The 19,326-nt window shown below is 41.3% G+C and overlaps 1 protein-coding gene across 1 annotated transcript in view; it reads left to right on the forward strand.

The window, feature by feature from the left end:
- LOC310886873 (uncharacterized protein) overlaps positions 1 to 19,326 on the forward strand; it is a 227,951-nt gene that overhangs the window by 31,306 nt on the left and 177,319 nt on the right. Inside the window, exons 11-12 of the mRNA XM_083812047.1 lie at positions 886 to 998; positions 18,361 to 18,435. Of these exons, the coding sequence (XP_083668173.1) occupies positions 886 to 998; positions 18,361 to 18,435 (188 nt within the window). The remainder of the gene's footprint in view (positions 1 to 885; positions 999 to 18,360; positions 18,436 to 19,326) is intronic.

Below are 19,326 nucleotides of genomic sequence, written 5' to 3' on the forward strand. Positions count from 1 at the left end.
AGCACGGGAGGAATCACTGAACTGATGCTGGAAATGCATTCTTTCCAAGTAAATACTGGAAAGGTTTAGTGCCACAAGGATGCGTGCAAATCTTATTGCACTACAGCTATGCTGCAACACAGTTGTATGAGGAATTACGAGTGCAGATGCCCAAGGCAATCGACCAACACAAAGGATTTACAAAATGATGCCATCAAATCTAAACTCAGTCTTGGGTTTTGTGAGGCTTAAAGAACACATCGCCTCGGAACAGAAAACGCCTTTCTGTTAGGAAATGTTTAAACTCTTTTTTTGAGGTTTGAATACATTTGGAAACTTGATAGAAAATGTTAAGTTTACAGGTTGTGGGGGGAAAAATATAAAATCTGGTTATGAAAATTGCTAATTTCTGGTTTCTCCTTCGCCATTCCCTGGTTCACTCTGTGGCTTTTTGTGACAGATGTGGTAAGCAACACAAGCTTCACAGAGCAGTTTCTTTGCCTCCTGTTTTCAAACAGTGCCAATGGTCGAGGTTTTGGAAACAGAACATGGTCGTGTTGTAATTTTAAGGGGGTTTGGACAAAACTATCCCACTAAAAGTTATCCTGCTAAAAGTTTTCCTCCCAGCCATGCCTTTGTGAAGTTGCTCATTCACAGCCTCACTTGCTGCAAAGGACACGACAAGGATTTTACATTTGTTTTATGTTTGTTGGACTAAACTTCCAGGGACTTAAAATCTAATATTCCACCTGTCCTCTCTATTGCTCACTTGAGAAGGACAAAAGGCAATTAAAATCACCGGCAGTGTCAGTAACATGACAAGAGCTGACGTTTTTAGGTTGTTGAGTGTTCCTTCCGATAGATGGTTCTGCAGTAATTGTCACATCTCATCTTTGTCTCCTGCAGGGAAGCTTGCTTCTTGAAACCACCGTTGGGCTTTCCAAATTGCAGTTCTTCAGCAACACCAGCCAGTTTCCTTGCTTTCCTCTGGACAGAGGTGCACCGCAGTGCTCGGAAAGGTAAACGTGTATCCTGCAGCTCCCGGTCGCTGTTAGCAGTAATTGTGTGTTTACATGGTCATGGCACAAAGAAAATCACACGTTTTCAGTTCACTCTGATGGGAAAGCAAACTTTGTGCTGCTATCCATCCACAGCAGCCACCGGTACATTGAGAAACTGGCTGTAATGAGATGCAGAGAATGAAACCTTTTTTTTAAGTCATTTTATTTTGGTAGAATTCCAAAGTTTGTCCCATCTGGCCTGGCTGGATAAGTACTTATAAAATGCTTTTGCCTCAGAGTTTATTATCTAAATAAATAGTCAACGCCACAAGGAGCTTTCAGTTGAGGCATGCATCCTGAAACCATGAAGGGAACAAAAATGTAGAGAAATCTACACTTGGAAACCTAAATCAACCCATTCACAGATGAGAGCTTATGGCATGGGTTCTGCTGTGGCTGCTTGCCCTTGCTGCAGTGAGCAGTGGGAGAAGGGAAACTGGTGGGAGGGCGGTGGTGGGATAGAAGTATTCAGAAAACTTTTTGAGGAAGTTAGGAAATATTAAGTGTGATATGAATTGAATTAGGTGAAGTGTCTCTGTGTTTTGTAAATACCAAAGGAAACGGAGGAGGGAAAGGAATTGTTAGATTTTTTTCAGATTCATAAATGGGATCTGGAGCTGGATGTCTTAAGTTCAGTTTGTTCTGAAATTTGTTTAAAGCTTTGGGTTATTCGAAAAACTGAGCTGCAAACTTTTTTTTTTCTTTTAAAAAAAGGCAAAAAATCCAATCCCTTTCCTAGGTTGGAATAATTGTGTGCACAAAATCAGCTGAAGAATGGACCTTGTAACAGTAAATGATGCCTCTGGGAAACCTGGTATTGTTCTCAGCAAAGGAGATTTATAGAGAGAACAATGAGTGGAGATGGATGCAGTGAACTCGATCTTTGTGAACTAAGACTGATGTAGAAGTTTTGTTTTTGCAGTTTGTACTACCTTCTGTACCCAAAGATGGATATATAGCTTCCCATTGTAAATTCATCATCATTTAGCCAAGAATTTCTTTCTTTTTGAGGAGGGTTAGATATGAGTGAAAAATCAAGTTAAAAAAGATATTTTTTTTTCCCTTGAGTAATCAAAATGGACAAGAAACCCCCACTTACATGTGTTTGTCATATACCTTTGTACTGCAGGCCAGCAGGGTTGACCTGTAGCAAATGAGGTCCTATTGTGGAGGAGAGGGTTTCTGCATGAGTTGTGCCAAAGGTCGCAGGTGCACTCTCTGCACTGGAGAGGAAGACCTTGTGAGCCTCCAGGTCCCAGCTCGACAGCCTCAGTAGTGTGCCACTTAGCCCAAATTTCCGGCATCCTCTCAGTGAGGCAGGAAGCTCAGACTGTGCAGTAGGAAAAAAAAAATAAAGCTCAGTTCCTCTCAAATCTGATATTTGATGCTGCTCTTCAGCAGTCTTTGTAGTCACGATTATTGCTTATTTGAATGCTTGCAAAGCACCTTCCAAATTTATTAACAGGTTTAGACTCGAAGGTGCTGAATAGCTTATCTGAAAGTTAAGAGTAGTCCTAAAAGCTTGTCCATATGCATCCCTGTGACATGCCTTTACACTTCTGTAAGAGCTCTAAAGTTTTTTTCCCCAAACCCAGGAAGTTAGAGTCCTTAAAACAGACCAGACTTCAGCCATCTAAACCCCAGCTGCTCGTGGTACAGCCAGTCTGTGTGTTTGGCTTCATGGGCTAAGGTCTAGGTTAAGGGCAACGCAACCTGGGGCAGACTTGAAGGGCTCTAACACTACAGACAAGCCTAGGAAATCCTGGAGGAAACTCTTATTTCTTCTAGTGATGAAAATTACATAAATACCGACTCATGAATTTTTACTCTTACTGGCTTAATGGAATTATAAATATCTAGGGGAGTTATTGTTGATGCAATAGTGTACTGTAGGCAATGTGAAAATATCTCGTAGTCATCTGTGGTTGGTGCAGACACCCATCTCAGGAGCATTTACAGCTAGTGCTTGAAATCTCAGATGTTTTTGTACATGTAATTGATGGTGCTGTGTAATAGGAATCAACCCTAAGCAATTAAACAGGAGATGGGATGTGAACTAGCAGGACAAAGATACTTTCTGAATCGCCCTGTTTGCCAGTGTCTCAGCCATGTGCAGGACCTTGTTCCTTGCTTACCGCCCCACTTGTTGTATGGATTCTTAGGTTACACTGACAACAGCATGGTAATCTGCTGCCTGTGTAACTCGCTGTGTGCTGGGATGCTTATTGCAAAATAATTGATTGGGGGGGTGTTACATAAAACCATTAATTTTGATTTTGTTAGCTCATTAACGGGCCTGCTTCGTCTTTTGCTTTTGCTGCACAAAGCAGCATTATATTTAATTAGCATTGGCTGACCTTCTTTTTTTTATTTAGCTGGTAAAAAGGTTATTCAAGTCCTTAAGAAGAATTACTACGTCTTCCGTTGACCTGATAATTGGTATATGGTTGCTGGGGGTAACTGTGCTGGCTGCCATTCAGGCTCATGAAGTCGGTGCCCCTGTGAACCTACACGGCACGCAGGTATGTACGGAGCAGAGAGGAGACAGCAGGTATGAGCTAGTATTGTTCTCTAGCAAGGGTCAAAACACTAAATAAAAATATAATAATAGAAGCAGTGACAACCACTTAGTGACTGCTTGAGGGAGCACCTATGCAGGCGTATGCAGCATCAGCGCCTGTATTCCCAAAGAAAGAGGGAATCAGAAGCCCAGGCACAGCCCTGGTAGCTTTAAGTGAGGACAGATTTATTTCAACTCTTCCAGCTGCTGTGCCTCACATACCTGTGTCAAGGCTTCATTCGAGGCACGTCCTTTTGCAACTTCGTGAGCAAATAGTCATTTTTCTTCTAAATACAGTTAAGGTTGTAGTGTAGTGAATAATTGGGGTGTCTCCTGATGATGCTTTGCTAGGTAATTACAGTGAGTCGTAGGGAAAATACCAGCAAGCTTGACTTCAAAAATCAGTCTCACTTTGGGTACAATTTTTTCATACCAAACTAAATCCAGCAGTCTCTCCAGAAGCTAAGAGAGTCTCAGGCAACTGTCTTTTCTGAACGTGTGACAGTATAGGCATGTGTATTGGTTCTTGCATGTCAAGTTCATTGTTTTATTACCTTCAGTTTGCATTTCTTAAAAACAAGTGGTGATGCTGCACTCAGAATTGCCTGCTGTCCCCAGCGCCTGCTCTGAAAAATGAGGATAATAGACATTCATTAAAACTTGATTCAGAAGCAAGTTTGTACGCTGAACTTGGTTGTTGCAAGTTTCCTTGGTGAAAGCTGTGGGAAAACACACGCCTAAAAGCCTTCTCAAATCAAGCTCAAGGTACCTTATTGCTTTGTCCTGTTCAAGAGAGCTTTCTGACTTTGAAGGCACCTACCGACACACTGTCCATGGCACACGTTCTCTAAAATTTTTGCAGGATGCCTACGTTATCCTTCTGGATCTGCAAATATTTAATTAGTAAACTTACCAGAGACTCAAATTAGAATTATGTAAACCCTCCAATGATAATTATCCGAAGCATACCTTTTAAATTACTGTAATAAAGACTAAGTATTATCACTCTGCCCTTTAGGGTTAAGTGTGCTCAGACTATCAATCTGTTTTACTGATCACGGTCTTGATCAAGCAGCTGTATTTGTAGCAGCATAAATCTGCCAGTGGTTATGTTCAGGTCTACACCTACAACAGGAGCTAATAGTCTTTTATGTTAGACATCCTCAAGGATATGGTGATAATGGGGTTCTGGAGAGCTGTTGAGATTATGTGGAGCAAAATGGCTGTGAACCGGCTGACTTTATGTTGATAAATTTCTTTTTGTTATGTTACTTGCTGTTGATAGATTGGTGTGCAAAAGGAACATAGCCTCCTCCGCTTTCGGGAATTAAAAGTAGCTCTCCCAGCCCCTGCACGTTAATATTTGGTAACTAACTCCTTCATTGAGGCTTGTCACAGTGGTGAAATTCAAGGTGGGGAGTTAAATCCTTCCCTTTCTTATCTTCTCCTGCGTCTTCATTGACCCATTAATTCCCTTGCCATTCCAGAAAGCTGCTGTCATAAGGCTCTGACAGCACGAATGCAGGTGTTGTCCTACAGATGAGATGGTAACACTAGCTGGTAGCAGCCCAGCTTCTAGACCAGGTTGCTTTTATAGATTACTTCTTTAGAAATTCGAAGAATTTCTTGGAGTGCAAGCAACCAAGGGAACATAATGAATTATCCTTAATATAGGAAAAAATTAATGGCTAAGAGTTTATTAAAAAAAAAACAACACCTGTACAAAGGAAGTTGTGAATTTGCTTGATTCTATCAGAATATTTGACTGTATGTTCTCGTCTGCCATCCACTGAAGTTTCTAATGATTATTGACAATACATGTGAGTGTTGAGCCTGCTTCTGACACTTTACATCAGGATTTTCTCATGCAATTAGTTCCGTGCAACTGAGACCTGATACAAAAATGTCGGGGTAATGACTATTTAATGAACATAAAATGTGACAAGGTGTATTAAACCTCTGTCACAGCTAGCAGTGGGAAGACAGGGAGGGCAGGGAAACTGTCCCTTGTCTACCTTCCGTGGGGTAGATGAGGAACATCTTCACCTTCTGCAGTCTCTTTTAATTTTTTTTTATTGTATTGGCTGCATGAAGAGCGTGGCCTAAATGCAGAAAGGATGGGTGGATGCATAGGTTGGGAATGGGGTATAGCAGAGGGACATTTTTCGAGAGCTTCCTGGTGAAGCTGTATTATAGGTGAAATCATACAGATTTGGCTCATGCTAATTTGCATTCCAGAGACACCTATACAGATATCTACAGCTGTCCCTGTATACCTGTGGTATGGGGTGGATGGTATACTTAACAAGGCTACTCATGAAAAAGCAAGTCGTCTTTTAAAATTTTAAGACAAAAGTCAAAATACTAGAGTGACTGGAGTGGAGGCAAGCCAGGAAAATTGATTTCTCTTAGCAGATGCTTCCTTTGCATGTTCCAGGTATCTGTGAATGCTGAACGTGCTGTTAATTCAGGGCAACGGCTTTTGTTATTTATTTTAGCTGTTTAAGAAGAAATGAAATCTATACACTGCAGCTACACCAGCCGAAGGTAACAAAAACCCAGACGCTGAGCTCCTGTTGTTTGCAAAGGCACATGCATGTTTGACATCCCTGTTGCCTGAAAGGTTTAATCCTAAGAAAGAAACTTGGTCCAATCAATTCTTAAAATCTCTACGAGGCAAAAAAAAAAAAAATCATAAAGGAAAATACATTTTCCTGTCCACAGTGTTTGGTTCAGCATAATTAACATGAATAATGCAACACAATTTTCTGATAGTTATTATATTAGAGAGCTTAGCTGACTCATAACTGCCCCCATGACATAGCCAGAATGCAAATTACTTGGATAGAAATAGCACAGAGCTGGTTTGATTAAAATGTGATACATATTTTGAATTAAAAATATTCAAGGTCTTGCAAAATGACCTTAATGTCATTCCCCCCCTCAAGCCACTAAGGAAATTTGCATAATCATTTCTAGACAGCTTTCTACTTTCCCCTCTTGGAATTGGCAGGGCCCTGCCATTCACAGAAAAGCAGGGTGTTCTTTGTTCCTTTTCTGAGCTCAACTGCAGTAGAATAAAGATCTAGCATTTTGTCGTTGTGCTCTCTGAGATGCTTTATTGTAATTACAGTGATAATGAATCTTGGGCATGAGTCTAACAAACTGTAAGACTGCAATCCTCGATAGTTGGACCCACCTCCATGTCTTTCTCCCTGCAGCCTCTGAAATCTGTGTCGACTCACTCCCAAGTTCCTGTAAACACATTTATTTCTTCAAGGCTGTCCCTGGAGCTGGAAGCTAGCAGGAATAGTCCTGATAGACTTTGGGGAAGGGGTTGTGTAATTTGGGGTAGCTAATGGGGTTATGCCCTCCAGCCACCAGGAGCACAGCCTTGTGAACCAGTGCTTGCACAGCAGATTCCACAGCTGGCTTACAAGATAGATAGGGTTGTGCTGCAGGGATGGGTTAGACAGCTGCAAGTGGTACTTTCCAAAACCGTACCAACCTAAGCAGTTTGTGTTTCATGAAAATCAGCTATTTGCTGGTTAGGCTTTGGTTTACTACCCACATATTTCTGTTAGGAGAAGCACAGAGCAGGAAGAGTGACTGGGGAGAAAGGGACTTTTTATTTTTTTGGTGGCTGTAGTGGGGTTGTGATGACTTTGTTCGTGCTGAATTTGTTTCAAAGACTTTGTGTGCTCTTAACTTCAGCTGAAAAGTCCGTAAGCCTTGGGCACTTGGCTCTCTTGGGGATCTCTCTGGGAACTTCCTCCTAAGGCTATTTTAATTATGCAGCCATCAAACACTTTGTGTAACAGTTTGGGGAAGAGCAGTGCACTGGCTGGAAAAAGATGATCATTTAGAGAGGAGGAGCTATTCCACACACACTTGCCCCAAAATACGTGATTTCAAAGTTGGCTTTCACTTGGCGTGTCTCTTGAAAAATAGAGTGAAATGCTGTAATGAGATTCTGTGTTACTCACTATAGCACATTTGATCTGGAAAATCAACGAGAAGTTTACATATAAAAGGATCATTTTGCTCCCTAACTGGCAGCCCTGCAGCTCCCCTTAAGGCTAGGAGTGAAGCAGCCTCTTCAGTTCTCAGGATTCACTACAGGTAATACGGATGCTGTAGGCAAAACGATGGTCCTCTTGGTCTCTGCAATCACTGCTGCCGTTGCACTTCTGTTTGAGTATCCAGTGGAACACGTACACCACGAGCCCAGTGATGGCAGCACACTTGCAACATAGCTCTATGATTTTTAAGCTTTTTTTTCTGGATGCTCATGTCGTTCCTCACTCAGTTCATTCATAAGGTTTCATTCATTGGCTCAAATCCATCTCTCTTTATCATGTAAAAGTTGCTGAATAGATGGCTATTCTGGGTGACATAGAAAAGAAGGTTTTGTCATGCTGAAAATAGCCTATGTCTCCCTATGGATCGAGTTAATAATGTGATCTAGTTAATCAACTGTAATTACTTGTGTATTCTTACAGGTAGAGTTAACACAGGGTAGCCTGCTTGTGGTTAGCACCTGAGGCTTCTGACTGCTTCTATGGCATAAGTAACAGTTTGCACAGATTTGGGGCACAAAGCTGTCTAAACATCAATTCCCTCTCTTTCCAACCAAGCTTGATCCAGGCTGTCTTGAATTTCAAAACCAGTTGGAAGGACTTGAGACCCAAGATTAGCGGACCTCCTGGTAAATCTCTCTGGGGGCTATTTTCTTGGAAACACATCAGACTAGATAACTTGCTCCTTAAATCTTGTTTGTGCAGCCAAATCCCATGTCAAATATCCAGCCCAGTTTAGCTCCTGCTCCCACATTCTATTCGTCCTCTCTCTGCGATTGTTTTGCTGTAGTGTGGGGAAAAAGACAGATGATAAAAGCTCTTTTACCAAAACCTTTTCCATTTTAAAGCCCAGAGACTTATCTCTTTTCTTCCAATTCCCCACCATTCATTAATTATACTTTTCTTTTGACCCTTTTCTTTGTTCCTCTGTTTTTTGATACCTGGAGGAATGTGTGATAAGGACTTATTGAAGTTATCACTAACCCACCTTTATCTGCAGGGATGCTGCCTCACTCATCTATTAATCTTTGCACCAAAGTCTGTTGGAGTCTGTCTATTGTTCTTCCACCTACCACTGTTTAGTATTACTCTTCTATTGTATGGTTTTCAAGAAAACTAACTGAGAAGTAACAGCAATATTTCTTAGAATGTTTTTTCTAGGGATTCAAGCAGGGAAGACTTAAAAACCTGGACTGGATTTAAAACAAACAAACAAAAACCAACAATGAAATAAGAGGGTGCAGGGAAGACCTTTGAAATAGGTGATGCAATGTGGCCATTGCTTAACACATTGGTGGTTTTTCCCCCATTCAAGCAGCTGGCACCTCAGTGGGAACTGGGGTGGCCCATGTTCCCCGAAGCTGCTTCCCGTTGGGGTGGTGCCATGCAATGAGCCCCGGTTGCCTTCAGTGCAGCTACAACATGAGAGCTGTAATTGAAGGTTAAGTCCTGTTGGTTGTCACTGCCACCGTGTTGCTTGCAGTGAGCTCTTTGAGTTTTCTTACGGTTATAATACATCATCTGATTTTCATTACCCATTGGAATTATTTTCTTCATTTACGTGCCACAGTCGTTATTCATTATGCCTCTGGCACATAGTTTTGTTTCCAGTAGCAGCAGATGCAGTAATTGAGCTGTTCCCTGACTTTACTACCACAATTTGTAAATGCCTTGATTCTCTCTTCTACGGAATGAACAGCTTCTGAAGACTCATCTTCCCCCCTGCCCTGTAACCAAATAAAGCTCAGTCACTAATATTCAGTGATGGAATGCAGCAAGTATTGCGGAGGGAGCAGACCACCAATTTGCCTTAAGATGGCATGATCCAATTTATTCTGTGGTGCTTGGGAGTGGGTAGGATGGCTTTAACTCATGTCAAATTGTTGAAGAATTTGTTGATCTTGTTACTATTTTATTAACTAAATTGGTCTAAGAGAGTTGGAGTGGGAAAGACACTTTGTTTCTGGCTTCAGTTTGGGTTATTCTAATCAAGAGTTCGTGTCCATATTTCAGCTCCAGCATCCTATAAGTGAAATCACTTGTTTTGTGTCAGCTTCATTGCTGTACAGTGCATATTAAAAACCTTGCTTAGCTTTATTCTTAAGTATATAATAGATATCTACTGAAACCTGGAATGCCAAACACACGCATTGAATTAGGCCTCAGACACTTGAGAAACAAGGAAGCAGATGTTGCCTTACTGATGATTCTTGTGTGATTTTAGCCACATAGTACACTTTTTCCAAGCCAAGATTCCCCAAAGCAGGCGTCAGATGACAGAAGTGACTTCACAGCTGTTTGAAATCACCACATCTAATTATTTATTCTGTTCAGGTTCTTTTTTCTCATGTGTCAGTTGATGCGCAGTTGCATCTATGAAGACCTGCCCTCTAATGAATGACCAGATCATTTTTTCTACTGGGTGACATAAAGCTGCTCATGGATGCATCATAGACTCCATATTTCAAGCAGGAGCATTCCTTAGTAAGCATGTAGTTATGCCCAGTGGCTTTGCTATTCCCTTTCTTTCCCACTTTCTACTTGGACTGCTTATTTTCAGAATAAACAACATTGACACAACATTTTTTAGCATTTTATACTTTCTTAAGGAGTAGCAGAGCTGTGCTGTGACAAAAAGACAGTAGAAGGCCAAAGCCTTGTACCTTGTTACTGCATTAACATGAGATGAAGTGGTTGCCTCACTCGCTGGCCATGTTCCTCACCCTATGAATATGCATTTTAGGTGTTTTGTTTTGTTTCCTTGGTAAAAGATTTGCCCAGAAATTCACTGTGAAACCATCTGCTTTCAATGGTTTACTTCTACCAATTAATTTGTAAACTGCTTTTTTATGATCTATTTTTTGATAGGGTTTTAAACACTTGTTCTATCACTTGGTCCAGCTTGCTTGTGCTTAGTGATGCAGTATTATTTTCACTTAAGGGGGATTGATTTCAGTGTTTGTTTATTCAGCTTGCTTACAGATGAAAAGCTTTATTTTTTTATTGCAAAGCCTGCCCTGGTCCTGCCTTCGTCCCCAACCCCAGCCTGGTGTGATTTCCTGGTTTCTAACTCACCTTCTTAATGCAAGAGCAATGATTCTTACATAAATAATTTCTCAGCCATTGCTGCAGCTAATTATAAGGGCTCGGATCGAAATGATTTCCAGAGACCACAAATAAATATCCGGTCATTCCCAGCAGTTGGAAGAAAATCTGTTTGTGAGGTCTCATCCTCCTAACAGCAGCAGTGCCCACTTATCTCCGTCACTGGTGGAGGTTGCCTGTGGGAGGTGATGAAATATCCTGTGGGTTAGATGCAAACTTTGGCAGACGGCTTGCCTGAGAAATTATTCAAGGGAAACCTATACTTTCAGGTTAGTTTCCTGCTGAGATTATAGAACATAGTGTGTTTTTTACCTAGATGTATTCCAGTGGGTCTTGGGCTTACGGGTGCACCAAAGTAAATTCTTTCCCTATGGCTTGCTTCGGCCACAGGTAGTGCCAGCTAAACGCGTTGTGACACTTGCTAATGGTCATTCTGATCTCACCACTGACCCGTGTTGCCTCTTCCTTGTGTCTCAGCGATGTGTTTTAGATGCTGGCATCTCAGGGTTGTGCTGCAGCATGTGGCAGCTGTGTGGCTGATGGGTCCATGGCTGCAGAGCTGATCCTGACCAGAGGACGTGCCAAGGACTCTGTGAGCTCTGACAGAATGCTTTGGCTTGTATGTTGAAACCAAAACATTAGTGACACTGTTTGGTCTCCCAGTTACCAATTGATTGGATGGAGTCTAAAACATTGGCAGTTTATGTATGCGAGAGCTGCATCTTGGGCTAAATCTACAAAACAAATTATCCTAGATAGACAGGGAAAGCCAGAATTTCATATGTCATAAAACTGTATTTTTCCACGGTTTTGTCTGAGGAGATATTTTCTTCCTATAATGAATGTTCATTAAAAAATGTTATCTGCAGGATTCAGAGTGGGTGATTTACTGTAATTGTAAAGATTTCTCGTGTAACATTAACACATACAAGAGTATAATTGGTACAGGAGGAAGCATTAGCAGAGCAGCATGCTGAGCTAGGGCTCGTACGTGTTGTATCAGCCAATCGGTCCTGAAAGAGAGAATACTCGTGGTGTAGCGTGACCTGTTCTGGAGCGATTCTGCTGAGACTTTGCTTTGACTGAATTTTTAGTGCTGCTGAAATGTAGTTGACTGATAGCTGCAAATAATAAGGGTAATATCCATAGCACTTCGCACTCACAGAACTCAGGGCTCTTCAGAAGCATAAGGGTTGTCTGTTCGCCTGATGGGAGTTTTACATCCAGTTTTCTGCAGTCGTGAAAATGCAGTTTGCAGTGATGGTGAAGGAGCTGCGGTTACCTGGCTCATCTCTCCTGCCAAGGAGGCTAACCCACGCAGGGCATTTAATGTTTCTGCCTCAGTTTGATTGCAGCCCAGAACATGGGGCTAGATCCTTCCTCCCCATCCTGATCAATTGGATTGACCAGAGTCTCCACCACGTAGAAACATTTTGGTTGGAAAAGATCTTCAAGGTCATCAAGTCCAACGATCAAACACTAAACCATGTCTGTTAGTGCCACGTCCGCGTGCCTCAAATACCTTTTAATTGCTGTCATGCTTAGTTTGGGGCTTCTCTCCACTTCTGTGCTAGGACAGATCTGTACGGCAGAGGAGAGCGGGCATTGTGGACGCTTTTGCCATGCAGTGAAAGCAGAGACTGAGCCTCACACAGCCGGAGGGCACAGGATGGTGTTGTGCAGGGAGGTTTTCTTTGTGTCAGAAAGCAGTGTGGCATCACAGGTTATTAGCCATGGGGCAGTGCTGTGCTGACAGAGCTGTGCAATTTGCTTCTGGACCTAGAGTGAGTGAGATGAGAGTAATCGGTCTCTTTGCTCCTGTATCGTGCCACATCTTCAAAGGTGTTTGATTTTTTTTTCCTTAATTTTATTGCATTCTTTTCTCTAAGACAGCAAAATTGTTTTGGGAGCTGTGATTCACTCACAGAAGAGCAGGTAAGTTTAAATTAGAATAAAAACTCTGCAGGAAGCAGTGCTACAGGTTGACATAGGAGGGGATTTTCCTTCAACATTTGCCAGTACCTGGCAAATAGCTGTACACCTCCTTATGTCCTCCTCAGCAGGAGGATGAAGCCTCCCTGCCTCTCTAGGATTTTGCAGATAAATGACATAGGAGCTGCAAGGCACTTAACACATATTTGTGTTCACTATAAATACCTAACTTGGATTGTTAGCCTAGCAATGTCTGTGTCCTGCAGAAACAGCATGCTTGGTGCTTCTGGAAAGATGAAGAAAGTATAATTTCAGGGTATGTGGCTAGTGTAAATTTGTTTTATTTATATATATATATATTTTCATTTTAATGCTATAGGAAGATGTCTTTTACCTTGGCTCATTTCTTAGTTTCTGTAGTCACTGATATGGATAGGATGTTGGTGGTCTTCATGCCCCATGGAAACAGCTCCTCTGGACTCCCTCCGGACTGCTATATTCTTTCTTAAGTGATCCAGAGGAAATTCTTCACGTCAAGGTGAAATAAAATGAGAGAAAATAGGAAAATAAGGCATTACTGAAGAGGAATGGAAAATAAGGGGTCTGGAAAACTGAGCTGCCTCCGAAAGCGATGGAGTCAAGTGTTTCCAGATGCAGACACAATAGTTTATTGAAATTAGTCAAAATAAACAGGTCTGGATGCCCTTTACAACACTGTGTCAAACGGTCTCATTGAATATGCTCAGAAGCATGTAACTGTTTGTTTCTGTGCTGCATACATTTTTTCACGAGATGAGAAATGAGTTTGAAAATGATAGCTGAATTAATTTGTAGCTTTGCCTAGACTGTTAGTGTCCCATGGAAACAGAGCATTGGTAAAGCAGAGCACATCATGCTGCCGTTCTGCTTTTAAACGGGTCCTCAGTGGTGAGTCTTTTCTGTTTGCTTTGTTATATGGAGGGTACATAGGCTTTGTATGGATCCTCAGCTTAATCTGTGTTTGGCTGATGATTTCTAGAGGTTGCCATTGAACCATGGTGAAAAGGCTGGTTGAAAAATAATAATAATAACAATAATAATAATAATAAAGGAAGAATCTGTCATTGGCTATCAAGGGTTGAATATCCAAAACTTGGTCAAGGAAGTCAAACCGTTGAACTACGCTGTTTTGACCTTTATTACATTTGCCATCATTTCATCGTGTTTGTGATAACTTTGTCCTCACTTTGTATTCGTATTTCGTGCTTATGAATTTATTGGTTAGAACGGTTTGATGATATTTTCAACTTCTTGATTTGGCATAGAAGGTAGAAATGGGGGAGAAAAACACCCTTTAGACTGAAAGCGAACATGGTAAACGTATAAATGTTCCTCTGGCTCCTGCATGGGTGCTGTAGTTCAGTTAATTTTGGGATATATTCTTCTCTGAGGGGCCAGTGCTCAGGCTAAGCACCACACCTCATGATACATCACACTGTCCTTTTTGCTGAGCTGCTGTGGTGTAATGCTGTTACATTTTGCTGTTGTAAATCAAGAGAGATTTAATTTGAAAATTTAATTTAGTCATGCCCAAGGGAATAGAGAAGTCCAGAGACACTGCAGTGACACTTCTGAATGTGTGTATATGCATATATATCTTTCCAATTGTCGATCTAAGCTTATTTTTTTGCACAGTGCAGAGAAAATAAATGTTCTGTGCATTTTAAGAACCACTTGGTGCCTTTTGATTCTACTTGCGTTAACTTATGGGCCCAAACTTCCCTTGGAGAAGTGTGCTGGGGTATGGTGTGGTTTGCGAGATCAGTTCTTGCAGAGGTAGCACAGCATGTGCTGAACCTTGACTGGCAAATTACAGTCTGCTGGCGGAAAGCTGGGTGGTTTTGACAGGACTGGAAGTAACGTTGTGTATTTTGAGTTAATTCGGATGTGTGTTTTATGCCTTCTGTGTTTTATATTCTTGTGGCTTGTGTTACATCTGAGGGTTGCATCCAAAAGTTGGGCTGGGGCTGCCCTTCCTTTGCCTTTGCAAATTACTAGATTGTTTCTTGAGGCTTTGAGGCTTTACTTTTGGATAAAATTTGGATAAATTTGAGGCTTTACTTTTGGATAAAATATTCTCAAGTATTGAAGTCTCCTTTTCAGAAGTGACCTAGCAACTTGGGTTTCTGAAGAGTTCCAGCACTGTTCCAAAGCCAATTGGAAAATGTGGGCTGTGACAGTAATTTGGGAAGTATTTGCCCAGCTGTAAAAGACTGTTTGCCTCCTACAACACTGCATCACTCCAAGCTTTACACAAGGTAACTAAATTTCTCTGAAAGACCTTTACGGTTATTTAAGTGCCAGTGTAAACTTTGGTTTTCTCAACTAGTTTCTAACGTCTGAAGAGCTGCAATCAGTGTTTGGAAAACAAAGCAAACAAATAAAACGACCAGAAAACCCACCATTTTTTCACCTGAGCTTTAATATGTAGAGTCTGACTTTGAGGTAATTTGTTCTTAGGTTTCATGATTTGAAGAACAAAACAAAATGTTTTGATTTGACATCAAGTAAGTGCTAAGCGTGTGAAGTGTGTTTTGACGGATGCTTTCTCTCGCTCCTCCAGTGGAACTTAAATAATTTGCTGTTCAGTTAAATTGCAGGCTAAAACCAAAATCCCTCAAAGAACTAGCTATTTTTTTCTAGTTGCTGTGGTGCACAAAGTTTTCTGAAGAGCTATGGAGCTGCAGCACACATTGTCACTGGTATCAAGCAGTAGTGAGAGGAGGCTTCCTATGCACATGAAACTTTCTGCTTTGTATTCACCGTAGAAATACAACTATTTCCAACGGGGATGTGATTCATCTTTACTTTTTGGAATTGAACTGATTGTTCTGATATTGGCATAGGGGTATAAATGGTGTTATCACAAAATGGAGCCCAAGATGATAAGCCTTGCTGAGAAACAAGTTGTTTTACCGCGAAGGTTAATGTTGTCGGGACAGCTCGTTCCCCATCTTGTGTGGGAGCAGAGCCAGGTCAACGTATCCGACTTCTGCTGAGCAAAGCCATACGTGTATATGGTAACAATCAGATTTGTTATCACTGGAGGAGAAAAAAAATACATAACTTCTTGCATATCTTTGCTTAGGGAGTAGATGAGGTTTATACTTCTCCAGAGAAGTGCATTTCATTTATACTGGTAAGTGTTGCTAACATGGCATGATGATATACATCACTGTAGCTGGTGAAAGATAGAGGAATCCAATAACTTTTATACAATTTCACCTCTACCTGCAAGAAGCAGTTCAGAAGGAACTGAGTATAGTCTAAGGCTACAGTTTTAATTTTTTTTTTTTCAGGTAATGAAGCTTTGCTGTTCATAAAGCACAGAATTTCTTTTCTGGAATGAATCCTTTTTTTCTTTTAAGTTTTATGTGCCTCTAGAGGTAAGATTTTTCTTTTTGTGGTTTATTTTCCTTCCTCAGCCCTGGTAGGGAGGTGTTTCTATAAGAAACATACATCTCACTGCCCGTGGCTTTTCTCTAAAAGCCCATATTTCAGTTTCAGAAGCTGAACCTGGGAAACACTATGAATTGCAGCCAGTGCTGAGCTACTAGCCACCTTTGGAGGGAGCTTGCAGTGGGCAAGGAGGACAAGAACAGAACATCTATGAAGACCAACCTCTAATTTTCCAGGTCCTTTCCCATGTGAGAGTGCCCACCAGTTTTACAGATCTTGCATGGTTCTGGCAGAATAATGTCTTTGCTGTTGTGCAACTGTGTAACTGGCAGGGTCCCAGCTACCAAGAGGTGTAACTTGCTGATGCAGCGTGAAATTGTGTTGCTTCAAGTGAGGATCAGCACATTTTTGCATCTCACACAGCTGTATTATGGTCCTGTAAACCTGCCTCTTATTCTGTTATGAACCATGGTAATTCTGGAAATTTTTTTTTAAATATAGTCTTAATCTGTGTTTGAATGGTTTAACAATTAGGCTTGCTCCCTTCATTTTTAAAGCAAGGAGGCTGCCGAGTGAAGAATGCTTCCAAGAAATTTTACATATGCCATTTCTCATCATGGTGCTTGAAGGGTAGAGTAATTAGTTGGAACACCTTAGTTATCTTTAAAACAGAGCAGCACAGCTATAGTGTGCAGCTGCTTTTCAGCAGAAGCATGTGTGAGATTGAGAAAGCCTTAACGTGGTGCTGGCTGGCTCTTGCCAGTCAAAGTACGACCCAGAGCATGTCTTTGATAGTGCTCTTTATTAATCTGCTGGAAGTCTTAATGTGACACGATACTTTAAAATGAAATGTGTGTTGCATATACGAAGTGACTGACTTTTTGTCCTTGTCAGTCAGAGCTCTTGTGAGTAGCTTGATAGGAGGGTATGGACTCGTCTAATGAGGGTTTGTCAGCTTAGGAATAATATACAGCTATGGCATTCTGTTTTCTAAGACTGATTTTAGTACACAAATTGTATTTTTTTAATTGAAAAATGTTAAAATATATTCTTTTAAAAAGAGATATATATACTCAATTCTGAAAGTGCTTTTTACACAGTTCTTCAGCTTGCCTGGAGATGGCAATGTGGTAGCACAATTGTTACACCATGGTCTACTCCCAGGAATATGTAGAAATTATATTGAATTAATAATAAAAAAAAATAAAGCTCAGTTTGAGCCAGCTCTGCAAAAATATAGGGAATAAATACATTAGAAACATACAGATAATGTAGCTGAAACACAGCTGATTTAACTAAATGAGAAGCTTTGTGAATGGTAAATTAATTTTTTATTGCACCCAGACACCCAACATACTTCTAACGTCGTGTAACATCCATTTCGGTGAATGACTTACGATAAACACCAGCAGTGGCCCTGTGCTGCTGCTCGGTGGCTGTGTAACATGGGTGGCACCGGTGGCTGCTGCAGCAATAAGGACTGAGTTACCTGGGCTCTCAAGGTGGTCGTTGCCTTTATGCTGTGTGCCTGCAGCTAAGGTTTCTTGTTTATCAACTTATGCCTTAAGTAAGAGTTGTTTTTTGGGGGATTGGGGGAAGTTTTGCTTGCTTGTAGCTGGGAGAATTCTTTGACAAGGGAAATGACAAGGTCTTTTGCTTAATTACAACACTAACCACAACAGTGATGCCTGTCCTAGCAGAATATGTTTCACTTCAGCTCATTTCCAAGAGTTTGGCAGTGAGTATCAGTGTTACCTTCAGTTTACGACTGGACAGACTGACATGCAGAGAGCTGGACCTGCTCACCACCAAGTCAGCCTCCAGGCTAGCAGCAAAGCTGGGGAGATAACCCAGCTCTGCTGACCTCCAGGGTACTGGGCTGTGGTCCCAGCAGCGGGAACACAGAGGAGACCTCCTACGCCTGTGTCTGGGTAGATTCAAGTGCAGAAAATACCCTTGGGTTCTTCGGGTCACTAAGAATACAAGGGAAGTACTGTATGATATAACATGGGAACTCTCTTTCATATGAAGCTTTAAGGATACTAGAAATATAATTGCTTATATACTTTATTCCTCTACAAAAGACAGTGTGAACTAAATGCAATGGATTTATTCACTGAATTGTTCTGGCTCCAGACACTTCCTTTAATCCCCCTTTGGCATCAGGGTGTTTAAGTCTGGTAAGCACTTCTCTTTGCTGTTGCAGGTTGGATATCTCTATTACTGAATCACTTCTGCTGCTCAAGCACCCATCGCTCTGTTCTAATATCTTTGACTGGAGGTAAGTATAGTATAAATTGTCACTTTGACATGTTACGCTTTGCAGCGTGTTGAATAATGAATTTAACACACTGTCATCATGCACCTGCACCTTGCCAAATGTTTCAAGTTGGAGCCGCTTGTTTTGTACTCCAAGCTGTGGCTATTTGTTTACAAAGCACTTCTGCTCCAAGAAACGTCATCGTTTGCATTGTTGCCATCACTGTGGGTTTTCAGGAAAAGGATGGCGGGGCGAATGGCGTAAATGGCACCACAAAATTAAAGAGTGTATTTTCTTTATTTTCCATGCTCTATTCTGGACCTAGCTGTGTCATTTGAAGACCTTGATGTCCTGTGGAATAAAAGTGATCTCTGGCAGTATGTCACTCGTGATTTTGGATATCTGATGGAAGAAACAGCATGTATTGCATAGAAACACCCCAAAAAGACTTGATGCCTCATCAAACCTGGCCCATGAAGTCAGGTTCAGAAGCACCCTTTACCTTTTCTTTCCTAAATATAAGCTGAACATTTGTGACTAGCGTTCCTCGACAGGAAGGAAGAAAATCAAGTTTCGCCACGGATATGCAGGGATGTATGGGAGAAGGAAAACTGATATTCAGTTATCAAGTGTCTCATTTTGGAGGATGTAGGAACAGTTAAGCTGCTGTTGGACCTGGACTGTGTATCATTGGAGGTGTTGGTAGCATTAACTGCAGTCAGTTACAAGAGAATAAAAGATGAATAGACTGTTGTTGATCTTTTTACACTTGGATTAATTGCAGCAGCTGTAATCTCCCTGTTGACTTCCAAACGCTCAGATCAGGATGCGAGGCAACTCTTAGCTTGGACAAGTGTTAAACTGCCTGGTGCTTGGGGAAGGTGCAAATGCTGGTGTAGGGAACTGCTCCTG

This window comes from Anser anser (assembly GCF_964211835.1).
Source record: "Anser anser genome assembly, chromosome: 26".
Lineage (NCBI taxonomy): Eukaryota > Metazoa > Chordata > Aves > Anseriformes > Anatidae > Anser > Anser anser.